This window comes from Oreochromis niloticus, linkage group LG3 (genome assembly GCF_001858045.2).
Source record: "Oreochromis niloticus isolate F11D_XX linkage group LG3, O_niloticus_UMD_NMBU, whole genome shotgun sequence".
In the NCBI taxonomy this organism is placed as follows: Eukaryota; Metazoa; Chordata; class Actinopteri; order Cichliformes; family Cichlidae; genus Oreochromis; species Oreochromis niloticus.
This window is the reverse complement of record NC_031967.2, coordinates 34,567,179-34,580,291: the sequence shown is the minus strand read 5'-3', so window position 1 is coordinate 34,580,291 and position 13,113 is coordinate 34,567,179. Positions and strand designations below refer to the sequence as shown.

Sequence of the window (13,113 nt, the reverse complement as noted above, 5' to 3'; positions counted from 1 at the left end):
CCACCTCCAACCCTCCTTCTAACTAACGAGAGACGTTCATCAAAGAGCTCATTAAAATCTACTCAGCGCCTAACGGCTGAACAAATAGACAAGAAAGAAAGAGAGCAGGCCAGGTGGAGGGAACGAGGTGAAGGGAAAGGATGGGGACGAGACTGGCGGGGTCAGGCGGAGAGACAGACGACGGGTGGTGGTGTTGAGTAATCAAGAAAGAGGAAGGAAGAGGAGGAATGCACAGTCGAAAAAACGAAACATCTGCTCGTCCCACTGTTCAGGATATGAAAATTCACCTTCAGGTGCTTTCACACACGCATTAATCTCTGACATTAATATTTAATCGTTTGTACGTGCAGGAAACCTACAAATCGCTCTACGCTGCGATAGACCTGCTGTTTGCTTCCTTCCAACACCTAACAGCAGAGAAAGTGGAGAAAGTCAAAAACTGGGAAAGAGGAACTGTTGCTTCGCTAGGCCTGTGTGAGGGGAAATGATGGGCATGTGACACATGCAAGTGCCACATTAATAATAACATATCCAACTGTGAGTTTGACCACCTGATATTCAGTACTTGTATTCACAGTCTAACTGCTAACAGTTTCCATCTAGTCAGGTAACGTCCACCCTAAATCAGCGGTCCCCAACCCCCGGGCCTCGGACCGGTCCGTGAGTCGTTTGGTACCGGGCCGCGAGAGTTGAGGCTCAGGTGTGAAATGTATGTTTTTCAGAGTTTTTATCAGTTTTCAGCGTTATTTTGTTATCGTTTTTATCGTTAACTCGGTTTTCCTGGGTCTTTTCACGTGTGTTATGAATAAATCTTCTTTTTTTCGGTACCGGTACTAGTTTTATTTTGTTGTATTTATCCACGACACCTTAAAGGCCGGTCCGTGAAAATATTGTCGGGCATAAACCGGTCCGTGGCGCAAAAAAGGTTGGGGACCGCTGCCCTAAATGCTTCCATAGGAATTAAGGGGGTAAATAGTAGCCAGGTCCTGCTAATCAGTGCACTTAATTAACTGATCATCAGCAGATGTGAGCACCTCTATAAAAGCAGAAGTTTTGGCATTCACCTGTGCGCTAACACAGTGCTGCAATATTCCCAGGAACTAGCCCAAGTACTACATCTCTGACTCTAAAGGGCTCAGTTAGCATGGTAAGTGTTAAAGCTTGTGACAGTACAATTAGAAAAATGCTAAATATTGTTTGAATGGACTGTCAGCAGAAAGGCCCTGCAGCACAGCTTAGGCTTGCAAAGTTGCATATGAACAAACTAGAACAATGTCCTTTGGACAGAAGACGCCAGACTGGAGATGTTGGGCCATAACGCACAACAACACATCTGGAGAAAACCAAACACAGCATATCAGCAGAAACGCTTCATACCAACTGTCAGCACGGAGGTGGAGGCGTGATGATTTAGGCACCTTGCAGTCATTGAGTAGGCCATGAATTTCTCTCTATAAGACGTATTCTACAGCAGGGATGTTAAAGTCATTTTACATTGTGAGCCACATACAGAGCCAGACCAGTAAGAGTCCCCACTGTCTGTCTGTCACTGTAAATGCATTTAACTACACATTTAATCCCCCAGAAGTGTTAATATGAGGAAAAGAAGTGTGATGTCAATAGCATGTCTCAGTTTTTCTACATAAATAAAGGTGTAAAATTACAGAACAAAGTTCTGGCAGCTCATTTGTCTTGACAAATGTTTCATTAGATATTTCTATAGCAGATAGATTATCTACTACTTCACTTTGGTATAGTATCAATGCCTGCGGAGGAGACCTTTGTCAATAGGAAAAGTTGTAAAACCTATGAAAAATGTTCCAAATCATTTAAGTGGGCCAGACTGGAGTCTTTGCTGGGTCAATTCTGGCTCTTGGGCCTCATGTTTGACACCCCTATTCTAGAGTCAAATGTAAGGCGATCTGTGTGACAGCTAAAGCTTGGTCCAAACCAGGTCATGCAACAGGAAAATGATCTCCAGCACAGCAGCAAGAGTCAAGGCGTTACAATGGACCAATCAGTCCAGTCTAGACCATAACAGTACTCAAATACTGTGCTGGGTCCTTGAAAGAGCTGTGCATAAACAAATGCATGCAAACCTCAATGAACTGAAGCAGCACTGGGCCAAAACCCCTCCACAGTGATGAGACAGAGTGATAAAAATCATACAGAAAATCTTTACTTCAAGTTACTGCTGCTAAATGTGGTTCTGCAAGCCCCTGAATCATGAGGTGTTCAGTGCATCTTTAGGGTCTAATCACTACTTAACTGACAACTGTACACCTGGTGTGACTACTAGAGACACAGTTATTTGATCAATTGTGAATGTAAAATTATATTAAGAACAAAGCTTTAAGATTTTTTTAGGGGCTTTCAAGTAGTTTTAAAGAAAATATGTGGCTCATGTTGATTGTCAGCTTCCAGCGCAGCAAACTTGAGAAGAAAGTGTTAAGGCTATTCGTGGTCTTGCTTTGTGGGGGTAAATAAATGTGTAAGTGTGGTCACATGTATTACTCCAGCAGTTACTGAGGTAGAACAGGTACCTGAATACAGGCCAAATAAACACAATGATTTTCCCTTCATTTAATCTTAGATCATGTTCGAGCTAAATTTAATCAGGTTCTTTTAATAAAAACATTCATGTTTATGGATCTGTTAGAACAACCAGAGCCTCACATGTAAAAGTGTTCAGCATTATAGACTCATGTGCAACTCCCACCCCCCCTTTTTTTTGGACAGAGTTTGTTTTTGAAGTGCTCCCATCTGAATTCAACTGCAGCCTCATAATGCTAAAAGCAGGTTGAGTTATAAACACAACAGCACCGTAAGTCAGCGCTTCACAACGCCACAAACGCACTGATTCACAACTCCTGGAACTGATTCGACATGGTGTATAATATGCTCTCCGTCCATCCAGAAACCTGTCAATCATATGAACAGCCACGCAGGGCAGCCAAAAGTCAAGAGGTGGGATCACAGCAAAAAAATATAAAAAAAAATATGACACTGCAGAGCGACACCCGGCTGTAGTGCTTCTTCACCTAAATCTGCGACTGGGGGATACGAGATCGAGCGCTCTGGGTAAATCTGAAAGGTTACAGGTGCTTATTCTGATTAATGACCTGAAAAAAAGACTATAAAAGGGGGAATATACTGATGTGTCTGAGACCGTGCAGGGGCAGGCCCAGGTTAAGGCTTGTGGAACAATCACAGATTTCCACACCAGGCAGGTATTTGTTCATGTCACTCAAGAAACACCACAAAAATGAAGTCTGGACTTTTGTGCATTTTTGTGAGGGATTTTTTCCTTCTTTTCTTTGACTGTAACCTTGACACACAGACACACAGATACACAGAACCAGTGCAAGCAGCTTTACTTCAAGGACTACAAACCACATTTGATCTGACAGACACCAGGGTTGGAAATTTCTTTTGTCTTTTGAAGCGGCTGGTAAACACATTCTTCTCATTGGCCTTCTCCCTTTGTTTCATTAGAGCCTGTTTTAGAAATCTGAAGAAAGTGAGCACCAGACATCAAGCTTGGGCGGTATCCATCTTTTCATACCTTCCTGAAGCGTGTTTTTAATGGCATACAGTGGCCTCCAAAATGTTTGGGACAAAGAGCTTTTGTACTGTTGTCTTTGTACACCACAGTGTAAATTAAACATAATCAAAATATGTGATTGAAGTGCTGACTTTTAGCTTTAACTCAAAGGGTTTTACAAAAATTTTGTGTCAACTCTTTGGGAATTACATAATTTTTTCTGCAGTCGGCCATCTTTAGAGGCTCAAACTTAATGCAACAATTGACTGGTGATTTCATAGCCAAGTGAGATATGTTCTCTTGTGATTTTGTGATAAATGAAGCAGATATGACATCTGAAGTTGATTCTGAATGTCGAGTTTGTATTTATAGCTTTTTACTATAATTTTAAATCTGACTGCCGTTAAGCGAAAAACACCCAAATAAACCAATCAGCGAAAACTTGAAGAATCATCTATGGACTGCCTTTAGTAAGTCCAGAATGGGGCAGCACGTCTTTTAACTGGTATTAAAAAGCGTGAACACATCACACCGGGTCTCTCACCCCTTCTTTAGCTCCCTGTCTGTTTTAGAATTGATTTCAAGATTTCATTACTTACTTTTAAGGTTTTCAACAGACTTGCATGTTTGTATAAGTCTGAGTCATTTCACACTGACAAACCTGTAAACGCTGAGGTTATCTGACCAGTTCCTCTAACCCACCCCTAAAACCAAGAGGTGACTGAGCTTTTACAACAGAAGCACCCAGTCTATGGAATAATCTACCTCTCCGTATCCACACGGCTCAGACAATACACTCATTTAAATCTTTATTCGCCTTGGCATTTGGTTCCAGTGCATCATCCTTAGATTACTGCATTTTGTGTTATACATTTATTTTATTTTTATCTTATGTTGTTCATTGTCTTTTAAATGTTGTGTTTTGTGCTCAATTGTTCTGGATTTTAGTGCAATGTTTGATGGCGCTATATAATTTTAATGTACAGCCCTTTGGTTAACTCTGTTGTTTTAAATATGGTATATAAATAAATTTGACCTTGTGTAGCAGCCAAATGGCTCATTGTTAAAATAAATGAAGGCACTGGCCAGCTGAGCTACAGCAAAAGGCCTGAAAGACCAGAAAATACAACTAAAGTGGATCACAGAATTATTTCTGTGGTTATGAAAAAAAACCTGTGCATCATTGTCAAGATCTGCAATCAGGAGACGCTTCCATGAATGTAAATACAGAAGCTGTACAACAAGGTGCAAATCACTGGTTACAGTAAAGACCACGGCGGTCAGATTAGACTTTGCCAGAAAACATCTAAAACATGTTAGACAAATGAATCCAAGATTAACTTGTACCTGAATGATGGGAAGAGAAAAATACAGAGGATGACAGAAACAGCTCATGATGCAAAGCTATACTATGCGTCTAACATGGTGGAGGCTGTGTTATGGTGTAAGCGTGTATGGCTGCCAGTGGAACTGTGTCACTAGTGTTTATTGATGATGTAACAGCTGATAGAAGCAGCAGAATGAATTAGTAAGTAGCTATTCTTTCTGCTCGTATTCTGCTAAATGCTGCAAAACTGATTAGACAGAGCTTCACAGCGCAAATGGATAATGAACCAAAGCATAAGCTACCCAAGAGTTTCCAAGGCAAAGAAAAGGACATTCTTCAATGGCCTTTTGTTTTTATGTTCTGGCATTTGTTGTGAAGCAGTTTGTGATAAATGTCACACAATTTATTTATTCAAATAGAATAAAATTTAATTACTTAGTTTTCAGGACTAAAAAACAAAAACAAGAAAATGCTAGAATTTCACTCAGCAAAGCTGACACACACTTCTTGGATGGTCTGTACCACACAGCAAGCCATAACGTTAGTCAGCTAACCCAATGGACAGTGGAAAAGCTGGGTGCTTCATCTGGGAGAAAGACCAGGGGAAGGAACACAGTCAGTTTTTCACAAAAAAAAAGCCCAGTGCTTAAAAAAAAAAAAAAAAAAAAAGGTTAAGGCGATTAACGAGCATCTTTCACATTACGCTCTGACTTTAACAAAATCAACCCAACAGTCAGAAACAACCTTCAGTTTTCTCTCACTGGATGATGATTATGATGGGTCTGTGTAGTCACCACCCCCACACGTGCATGTAGAAGGACATTAACCCGTGCGCTTGTTATATAAGGAGGTGTGGCATAAAATCATTTCTTGACAGATTTATAATGAATCTCGGAATAATATTATCAATTTATTGAGTCAATGAGGAATGTATACAATAACTCTTTGACCATAACTGATCCCTGGTATTATTGCCCATCTTTGTCTGTGTCCTCAACAGAGTACAAAACAATTTTTTAAAAGCAAGCAATCCACACAGCTTCTTCCTTTCTGCCCGTTTGGCTGCCTCACTTTTATCAACTGGACTAAACCCCAAAATATTCCCAAGTTACTGGTAACTAACTTGCAATTGACAACTTTCACAGCTCACTGAGCTCAGCTGCTTGTCCACTGACAGAATCTCTCCTCTTTAATACAGCACTGTTGGGGATTTTTTTTTGGACAACACTGAAGGAAATTACATAATTTCCTCACGGATTAATAAAGCATGCTGATTCGGAAAACAAACTGCAAATTTCTAAAATAGCCTTCTATACTAAAACACCTGGATACCAGCCATGCACAAGTAAAGCCCCGATAACTAATAAAGTTTCAAATTCCAATGGTTTATATTACCGTTTTTATACAATTAAAACACATGATAATTGTTTTATACTGTGACTGAACCTACAAAAATATAAACCACAACTTTTCACAAGCAAAGAATCCACACAGTTTTTCCTTTCTGCCTCTTTGGCTGGCTCATTTTATCAACTGGACTAAACCCCCAAATATTCCCAGTGTACTAGTTATGAGTTAACTAAGTCAAAGCCGACATCTTTCACAGCTCACTGAGCTCAGCTGCTTGATCACTGACAGAAATTGCAATCTTTTTTTAATAAAAGGAGAAATGTTGGTTTTTGACTTTTTTGGACAACAAAAAAGTCAAACTGTTCAGATTTGTAAATAGTCTTCCGTACTAATATATGCGATACCGCCCAAGCATACCAGATATGCTCTAGTCAGGACTGGATAACTCTCAGATAAAGAGTTAAATATCAACTGTTTATACACAGTTATAATACATAACAAAGGTTTCATACTATGACTGAACCTACAACAAAATGACAATTTAACCTGCCAAAATATGTGGTTCAGTAGTTGAAACAAACAGAATTGTGCCACCATTTCCTTCCCTGGTTGGGACAGAGATAACACCGATTCAGGCAAACGTGCATCACTCTCTTTTCATCTTGCATGCTGGTCGATGCGTTCTAGTGAGGAGATTTAAGGTCAGGGTTGAGGGGTTAACAAGGTGAGTCACGGGTTTGTAAACATCACTCCATCACAACAGCAGCCCAGATACTCACCGGTAAGGTAGCGTGTTCTATGGGTGTTCCCTAAAGCAAGAAACATAAACCAGGAAATTTAGCACAGGGCAAAGCATCAGAAGTCATGTGTTATTAATGGAAGGGAAAAAAGAGTGGAAGGAGTATATAATGGCTGCCTGGAAATAATCCTCCTCAATCAAATGGCTGCAAGGACATTGGCAGCTTTTTCTACCTCAGTGTGTGTATTTATTACACACGGGCCCTCGAGATGAAGCTAATCTGGTTTTAACTGGCACTTTGTGCAACGTGCTGAAGCACCACGCAGATCTGGTGGACACAACGGCGGCAGCAGTGGCCAAAACATCTCAGAGCACTACAGAAAAATGATCAAAGTGCCCATAAACCATAAAACCGGAGGGTTGTTGGCCCAAAGTTTGCTCTCCAATATTCATGTGACTGTTTTCACTCCAGAGGACTTTTCACGTCGTCCCCCTTCTGCTTTTAAAATTTGAGCCCAATTCGATTATGATCCTTTTTCTAAGTAGACGTGGTATTAGTTTTTGGATAAAGGAAACACTTTCCTTTCTAGGAACTGAAACTGAGGCATGAGACGAATAAGTGTAATCTTTCCTGTAGCTGTTCAGGAAATATGAGCCAAATACCTTTAGAGCCTTTACATTTAATACTAATAGGTTTAGAGCTGTTTAAACAGCTGACACAAAGCATGTGCAAAAATATAGCGAGCTGATCGCTGCAGGAATGTTTCTGTAACATGCTGCTCCTTCACTCCATAAATATCGGATTGGGGTTTGTATGTTTGCGCTGTTTTCAATGTCCTTACTGTTGGCTGCATAACATCCAGGATTTTATATTTGGATACTTTATTTCCTTCCCATTATCGTCCATCAAATCTTCTGCTTCAAAGCTTGGAAATGGTGCAATATATATTTTAAAAAAGGCTCATTCACAGTATTCCATCAAAGTAAAATCCATGAGTGGGAAGCACTGCGAAGCCCCGAACTTGAGTTCATGAGTTGAAACTGGTCTTAATTTGGCTGATGATCTAAGGTCGTCCAGAAAATTGTGGCGTTGAAAGTGTATGACAGTCAAAGTACAGGAAGTCTGTAATAATCTAATTTAATTAGTTTAACAATTTAATTCAGATTGGCTTTCAGTACTAATACTAGAAGCCATTAAAAGCATTTTAGATGTTATTTTGTGGACTTGGAGAAGACATTCAACCGCATCCCTCAGTGAATCCTATGGGGTTTAATAGTTGATTGTACAGTATTGGGTTTCATGTTATGTGCTGTTTGGTCCATGTAAAAATACAGGGAAAACTGGCTTCACATTGCCACCAATAAGTTACTCATACTGGGCTCATAACGTCTATGGACAAAATTTCAGGCACAGCTAAAGATCAGAGAACATCCTAAAGATCACGTCTGCTTTCTGCAGATGATGTGGTCGACATGGCTTCATCAAGCAACGACTTCCAATTTGCTCCAGGATGGCTTGACTGGGATGCGAATGAGCATCTGCAAATCTAAGGCCACAGCTGTCAGCCGGAAAAGGGTGAAGTGCTGGTTCAGGGTTGAAGATTCAAGTATCTAGGTGTCTTGTTAATGAATTGGGGAAGGTGGTTAGATAGACCAACAGCAATGTGCTGGAAAAGAGCCAGTTGAGGTGGACTGGACCAACTGAGATGCTTCCATGGTGAGGTTTTTGGGTAGTGTGCAAAAATGACGACACACGCTGAAAAAATCAATAGAAAGCATCTTTTGGCTGCATACCTTTGTGCCACCCCAGAAGTAGGAGGTTTAGATATCTCTTTTAAATGCTGCTGCCCCCTACTCGCATGGACACAGTAGGACATGAATAAAGGTGCAGTATAAACGTATTTGTTAATTTATGCCCCTATAAACCTGTTTACACACTTTAGTAGTATCTAATTCATTTCCGTGAAACCTTACTCTTTCACACAATCACCTCTTAATCTAAGAGGTCATACCACCCAGCATCATAGGTTCATAGCATCTGATCTGCTTAGGAGGCCCCACACTGGGTGTTAACGTGTGTGTGATGGGGTCATGTCCAGGGCTTGTGGGGGTGCAGAAAAAGCCTCTTAGAAATGCTAGAAAACACTTGGCGCGTACATGTGTGGGTGCTTATGGCCTTGTGACCCTCTGGGACTAAATCTGCGTGCAAAATCACCTTAAAGCTAATGTGTGTGTGTCCATGTGTGAGTGGATTTCTCTGTGTGTGTAGGCTCTCAAATCAGTTTGTGTGCATAAATGATCAAAACAGCTGATACAAAATCCAATTTCAGGCTTTAAAATTCAGTTTTTGTTTGTCATTAAAAGCTGAGCTTTGCTGAGCGGGTTAATCCCACTTTACTTTTTAAATGAACCCAAAACAGTAGATTCAGAGTGGGAACAACGTAGCTGGGATATTAAGCTCTGTCTGCTTTTCTGCCTAACATGCAGTACAATGCCCCTCTATTTTCTTCAGTTCCTTCTGAAGGCTTTGTATAAACGATAAATGTAGCAAACATGATGCCATTCACACATTTTGGCCGTTACCATCTTGTTTATTTGAAAATGGAAAGTGAGCGTATTTGGACAACAGTGCAGTGCTGTGACATTAGCACTGATTTGAGGTTTGGCTAGTGAAAAACAGCAGACACTGGACCTGCTGCTTCTACGGCCCTGTCCAGTTAACCTCGAGTAGCTGCCTGTCTCCTGCCATCTCCTCTGCACTCTTGAGACTGTGCAGGGAGACACAGCACACCTTACAACACCACGTAAAGTACTAGAGAAGCTGATTATCTGTGCAACCTGAATGGGCTGCAGGTGAACTCGTGCTACTAGTAGTGAAAAAGCCGCTAACAAAAAGGAAAGTTGGAGGGGAAAATGGAAAGAGCAATGATGTGTGGCCACCATCTGCAACCCATTGTCTTTTTTGGAGGGCTTTCCTGTTGTTGCCTGTCCAGTCATTGCTGTCATGTTTATTTGCACCAAAGCAACTGAAATGGATTCACAATGGCTTCTGCTTCCTAGTGTGGGACAGATATGCCTGAACTTTAACCTACTTAGTGTAGGTTTCACTGTCATGATCAAGCATTGCTTTCATTTTCTTTGAACAGTATAAATGATTTCTTTCCACTTTAGAAAGCACTGTAAAATGTGAAAAGTTGCGCTGTGATATCCTGACCTGAAGTGTAATGTTATTGACATTGGGCAGCAGCGTCACTAGCCTGAGTCTGTATATAATCTAGTGGTCTTGACCTAACCAGCTCACCCTTTAATAAGCTTAGCGGACCCCATGTTAACGACCTAACCTGTAACAAGCTGATCCTTTAACGAAGTAAAGCAGATTGTGCTGCCCTGTGATGCGTCATGCTAACACGAAGCGAGACGGACAAATGAACACACCAGCACACTCACAGCGTGTAGCCTAGAGTAAATACAACACGTGTGAAACACAGGGCTACTAAACCCCCCTCTTCTTGTAATTTAGAAACACATTAATCTCACACGGGGGGGCACTGTGAGGCTGTTTTATGATGACCTTAGGACGACCTCATGTCTTGGGCACAGGAAGCGATCTCACCACGCCACGATCTCGCCACGTAATAGTGGCCAAATGCACAGCAGAGCCCTAAACTGTTAGCACAAAGGAATCAGCTTCAGTCCAGCTGATTTTTGAACTACTATAAAAGGTTTTGGAGACGTACTGATACCGAGCGCAGCCCGGTGAGGTGATCGTGAAAATGGTGTGGGTCAGCCATATGAATCGATTATAGGAGACCTCTGAAGAACTGAGACGAGCCATTCTTTTGGATTTCAGATAAGATAATACCCGTGTAGTAGATAACAGAAACAGCTAACTAGGGATGTCCCAGGAAGTTGATTTTGTTCATGTGGACGCTGCGTTTCGTCACTCATCCAAGTGACTTCTTCAGTCTCAGCCAGTTTTAATTTTGATAGCAAATTTTAATTTAGTTTAAGTCACAATGTTTTTATGAAAACCTCATTTAGTTTTAGTCATAATTGATCTAAAATCTGCTAGTTTTGAGAAAATATAAGACTATAGAGGACTTAATCTGAAGTTGACTGAAACATGTAAAAGTTTGTTGCGTTTTTCCCTGTGAGAGGTGCGCCATACAGTTCACAAAGCATTTTATTTTCCTTGAAATCAACAGTGATATGTGTCCATGTGTACAGCAGTACATTTTTTTTATAGTGTCCCAGGGACAGATCAAATGTCCACATCTACCCTTACTGCACAAGTAGATTATTTCCGAACTCATCCCGCCTTTCTACACGACTTACGTAACTCTGCTTGGATCTCACCTCTTCAGAATATTTTCATCTCACTTTTACTCGTTGGTGAAAGTCTCAACACATTTCATCACAGTTTCTGTGCATCAGGTTTTTTTACTTTGCTATCGTCAGAAAAAAAGGTTTGTTGATGAAAGCTTTAATGAAAATTATTGGTCAACGAAATTAACACTGGTCACAGCTGACTGCAGCTTTTCCCAGCCTTACAAGTTACATAATAGTAGACCATGAGTTCAGTTTCATGATCATTCATACGCAAATTCTCGTCACCATCGATCTGTGGCCATGACTACCATTCACAGAGAGTTGGGGATGGCTGCAATCACAGCACTGTAAGACGGTGAAAGACGCTCTCTTAAGTTTCATCCCTCTGGTAAACACTTCAATCACCCACATATTGCGAACACTACAACATCCACCGTACCTGCTGCTGAACCGAAGCACGCTGTATACACTTAGGATGTCAACTTAGTTCATTCTGGCCAACAACACCAAAACCTGCCAGAATTCCCAAGTTTTGTACATTTGTTTCTGTAGCAGTTTGATTATATTTGGGATTCATCTTTTAAAAACCTTTTAAGAAAACTTCTCATCAATTTTACTCACTTCCATTTTAAAACTTTACATTTTCCTCTTCTTCTATTACTTAAATTCATTTTAAGTTTTAATTTAATCACTGTCTGCTGTAGGACAGCACGATAATGGTGGTTAGCACAGTTTCATCACAGAAAGAAGTTCCTGGGTGTCTGAGTGGGTTGTCTCGCGGTACTCTGGCTTCCTCCCACAGTACAAAGACATGCAGTTAGTGAGATTAGGTTCACTGGTGAATCTAAAATTTAATCTTAGGTGTGGAATGTGAGTGTGAATGACTGTACGTCTCTCTGTGTTAGCCTGCAACAGACTGGCAACCTGTCAGGGTGTACTGATCTCGCCTGCTCTTGCCCTATGACAGCTAGGCTCCAGCCCCACAACCCTGACCTGGATAAACTGGATGGAAAATGGATGTAAGGAAGGATGGATGGAGCACTGTTATAGTTATTTAGTTCTTTATATTTGCAGGTGAGATTTGCAGATTTCTTTAGTTGTGCTGAATGGCTCGATCCTCTGTTCTGGTGCTCCAATGCTGTAAAGTCTATAGTGTGTGTGCGTGTGTTCATGTGTTTACTAACAGGCAGGTTGGTGAAGACACTGAAGGTGCTCTTGAGAAAAGCAATCAGGTCAATCAGGTAGTCGCTGGCAGCCAGATTCTCGCCTCCGGGCACCGCAGCCATCCAGTCGTAATCAGCCAGCTGCAGGAACTGGTCAATCTTTGCATTCAGGCTGGTGTAGATCTCCGCCTCTGCGGCGTGACGAGCGTCCTGCAAGAGAAGATTGTAACAAACAGAGAATTTTAAAAAAAAGAAAAAAAGGAAAAGCATCGTAGAATTTACAAACTGGAGACACGTGCGTGCCTTCATGTTGCAGACAGACAATGCATGGCACAATAAATAAAAAACCGTGTGGAAAGGAGGACAAAAAAAAGAAGAATGGGGGAATAAAGAAAAAGTAAAACAGCTGGGGAGAAAAGAGGAGACAGAAGAAGAAAGAGCAGCCTTACCTTAAAGGTGGAGGTGCCGTACAGCTTGGTAGCATTTACTGTGTCAGGAGGAACATTGGTTATGTTTGATATGAACTCCTCCAGGAAGTGGCAGCTCTGCTCCAGGTGAGTGGTGTTAATGATCACCTGCACCAACTACACAAACAGGACACAAACATGTAGCCGGTCATCTTTGGATTCTTTCTCCTTTTGTAGCGCAGCCGATAGTTCTT

General features: G+C 41.1%; 1 protein-coding gene across 1 annotated transcript in view; it reads right to left on the bottom strand.

Moving 5' to 3' along the window:
- exoc6b (exocyst complex component 6B) overlaps positions 1-13,113 on the bottom strand; it is a 133,035-nt gene that overhangs the window by 49,096 nt on the left and 70,826 nt on the right. Inside the window, 2 exon segments of the mRNA XM_003457345.5 lie at positions 12,474-12,662; positions 12,902-13,036. Of these exon segments, the coding sequence (XP_003457393.2) occupies positions 12,474-12,662; positions 12,902-13,036 (324 nt within the window).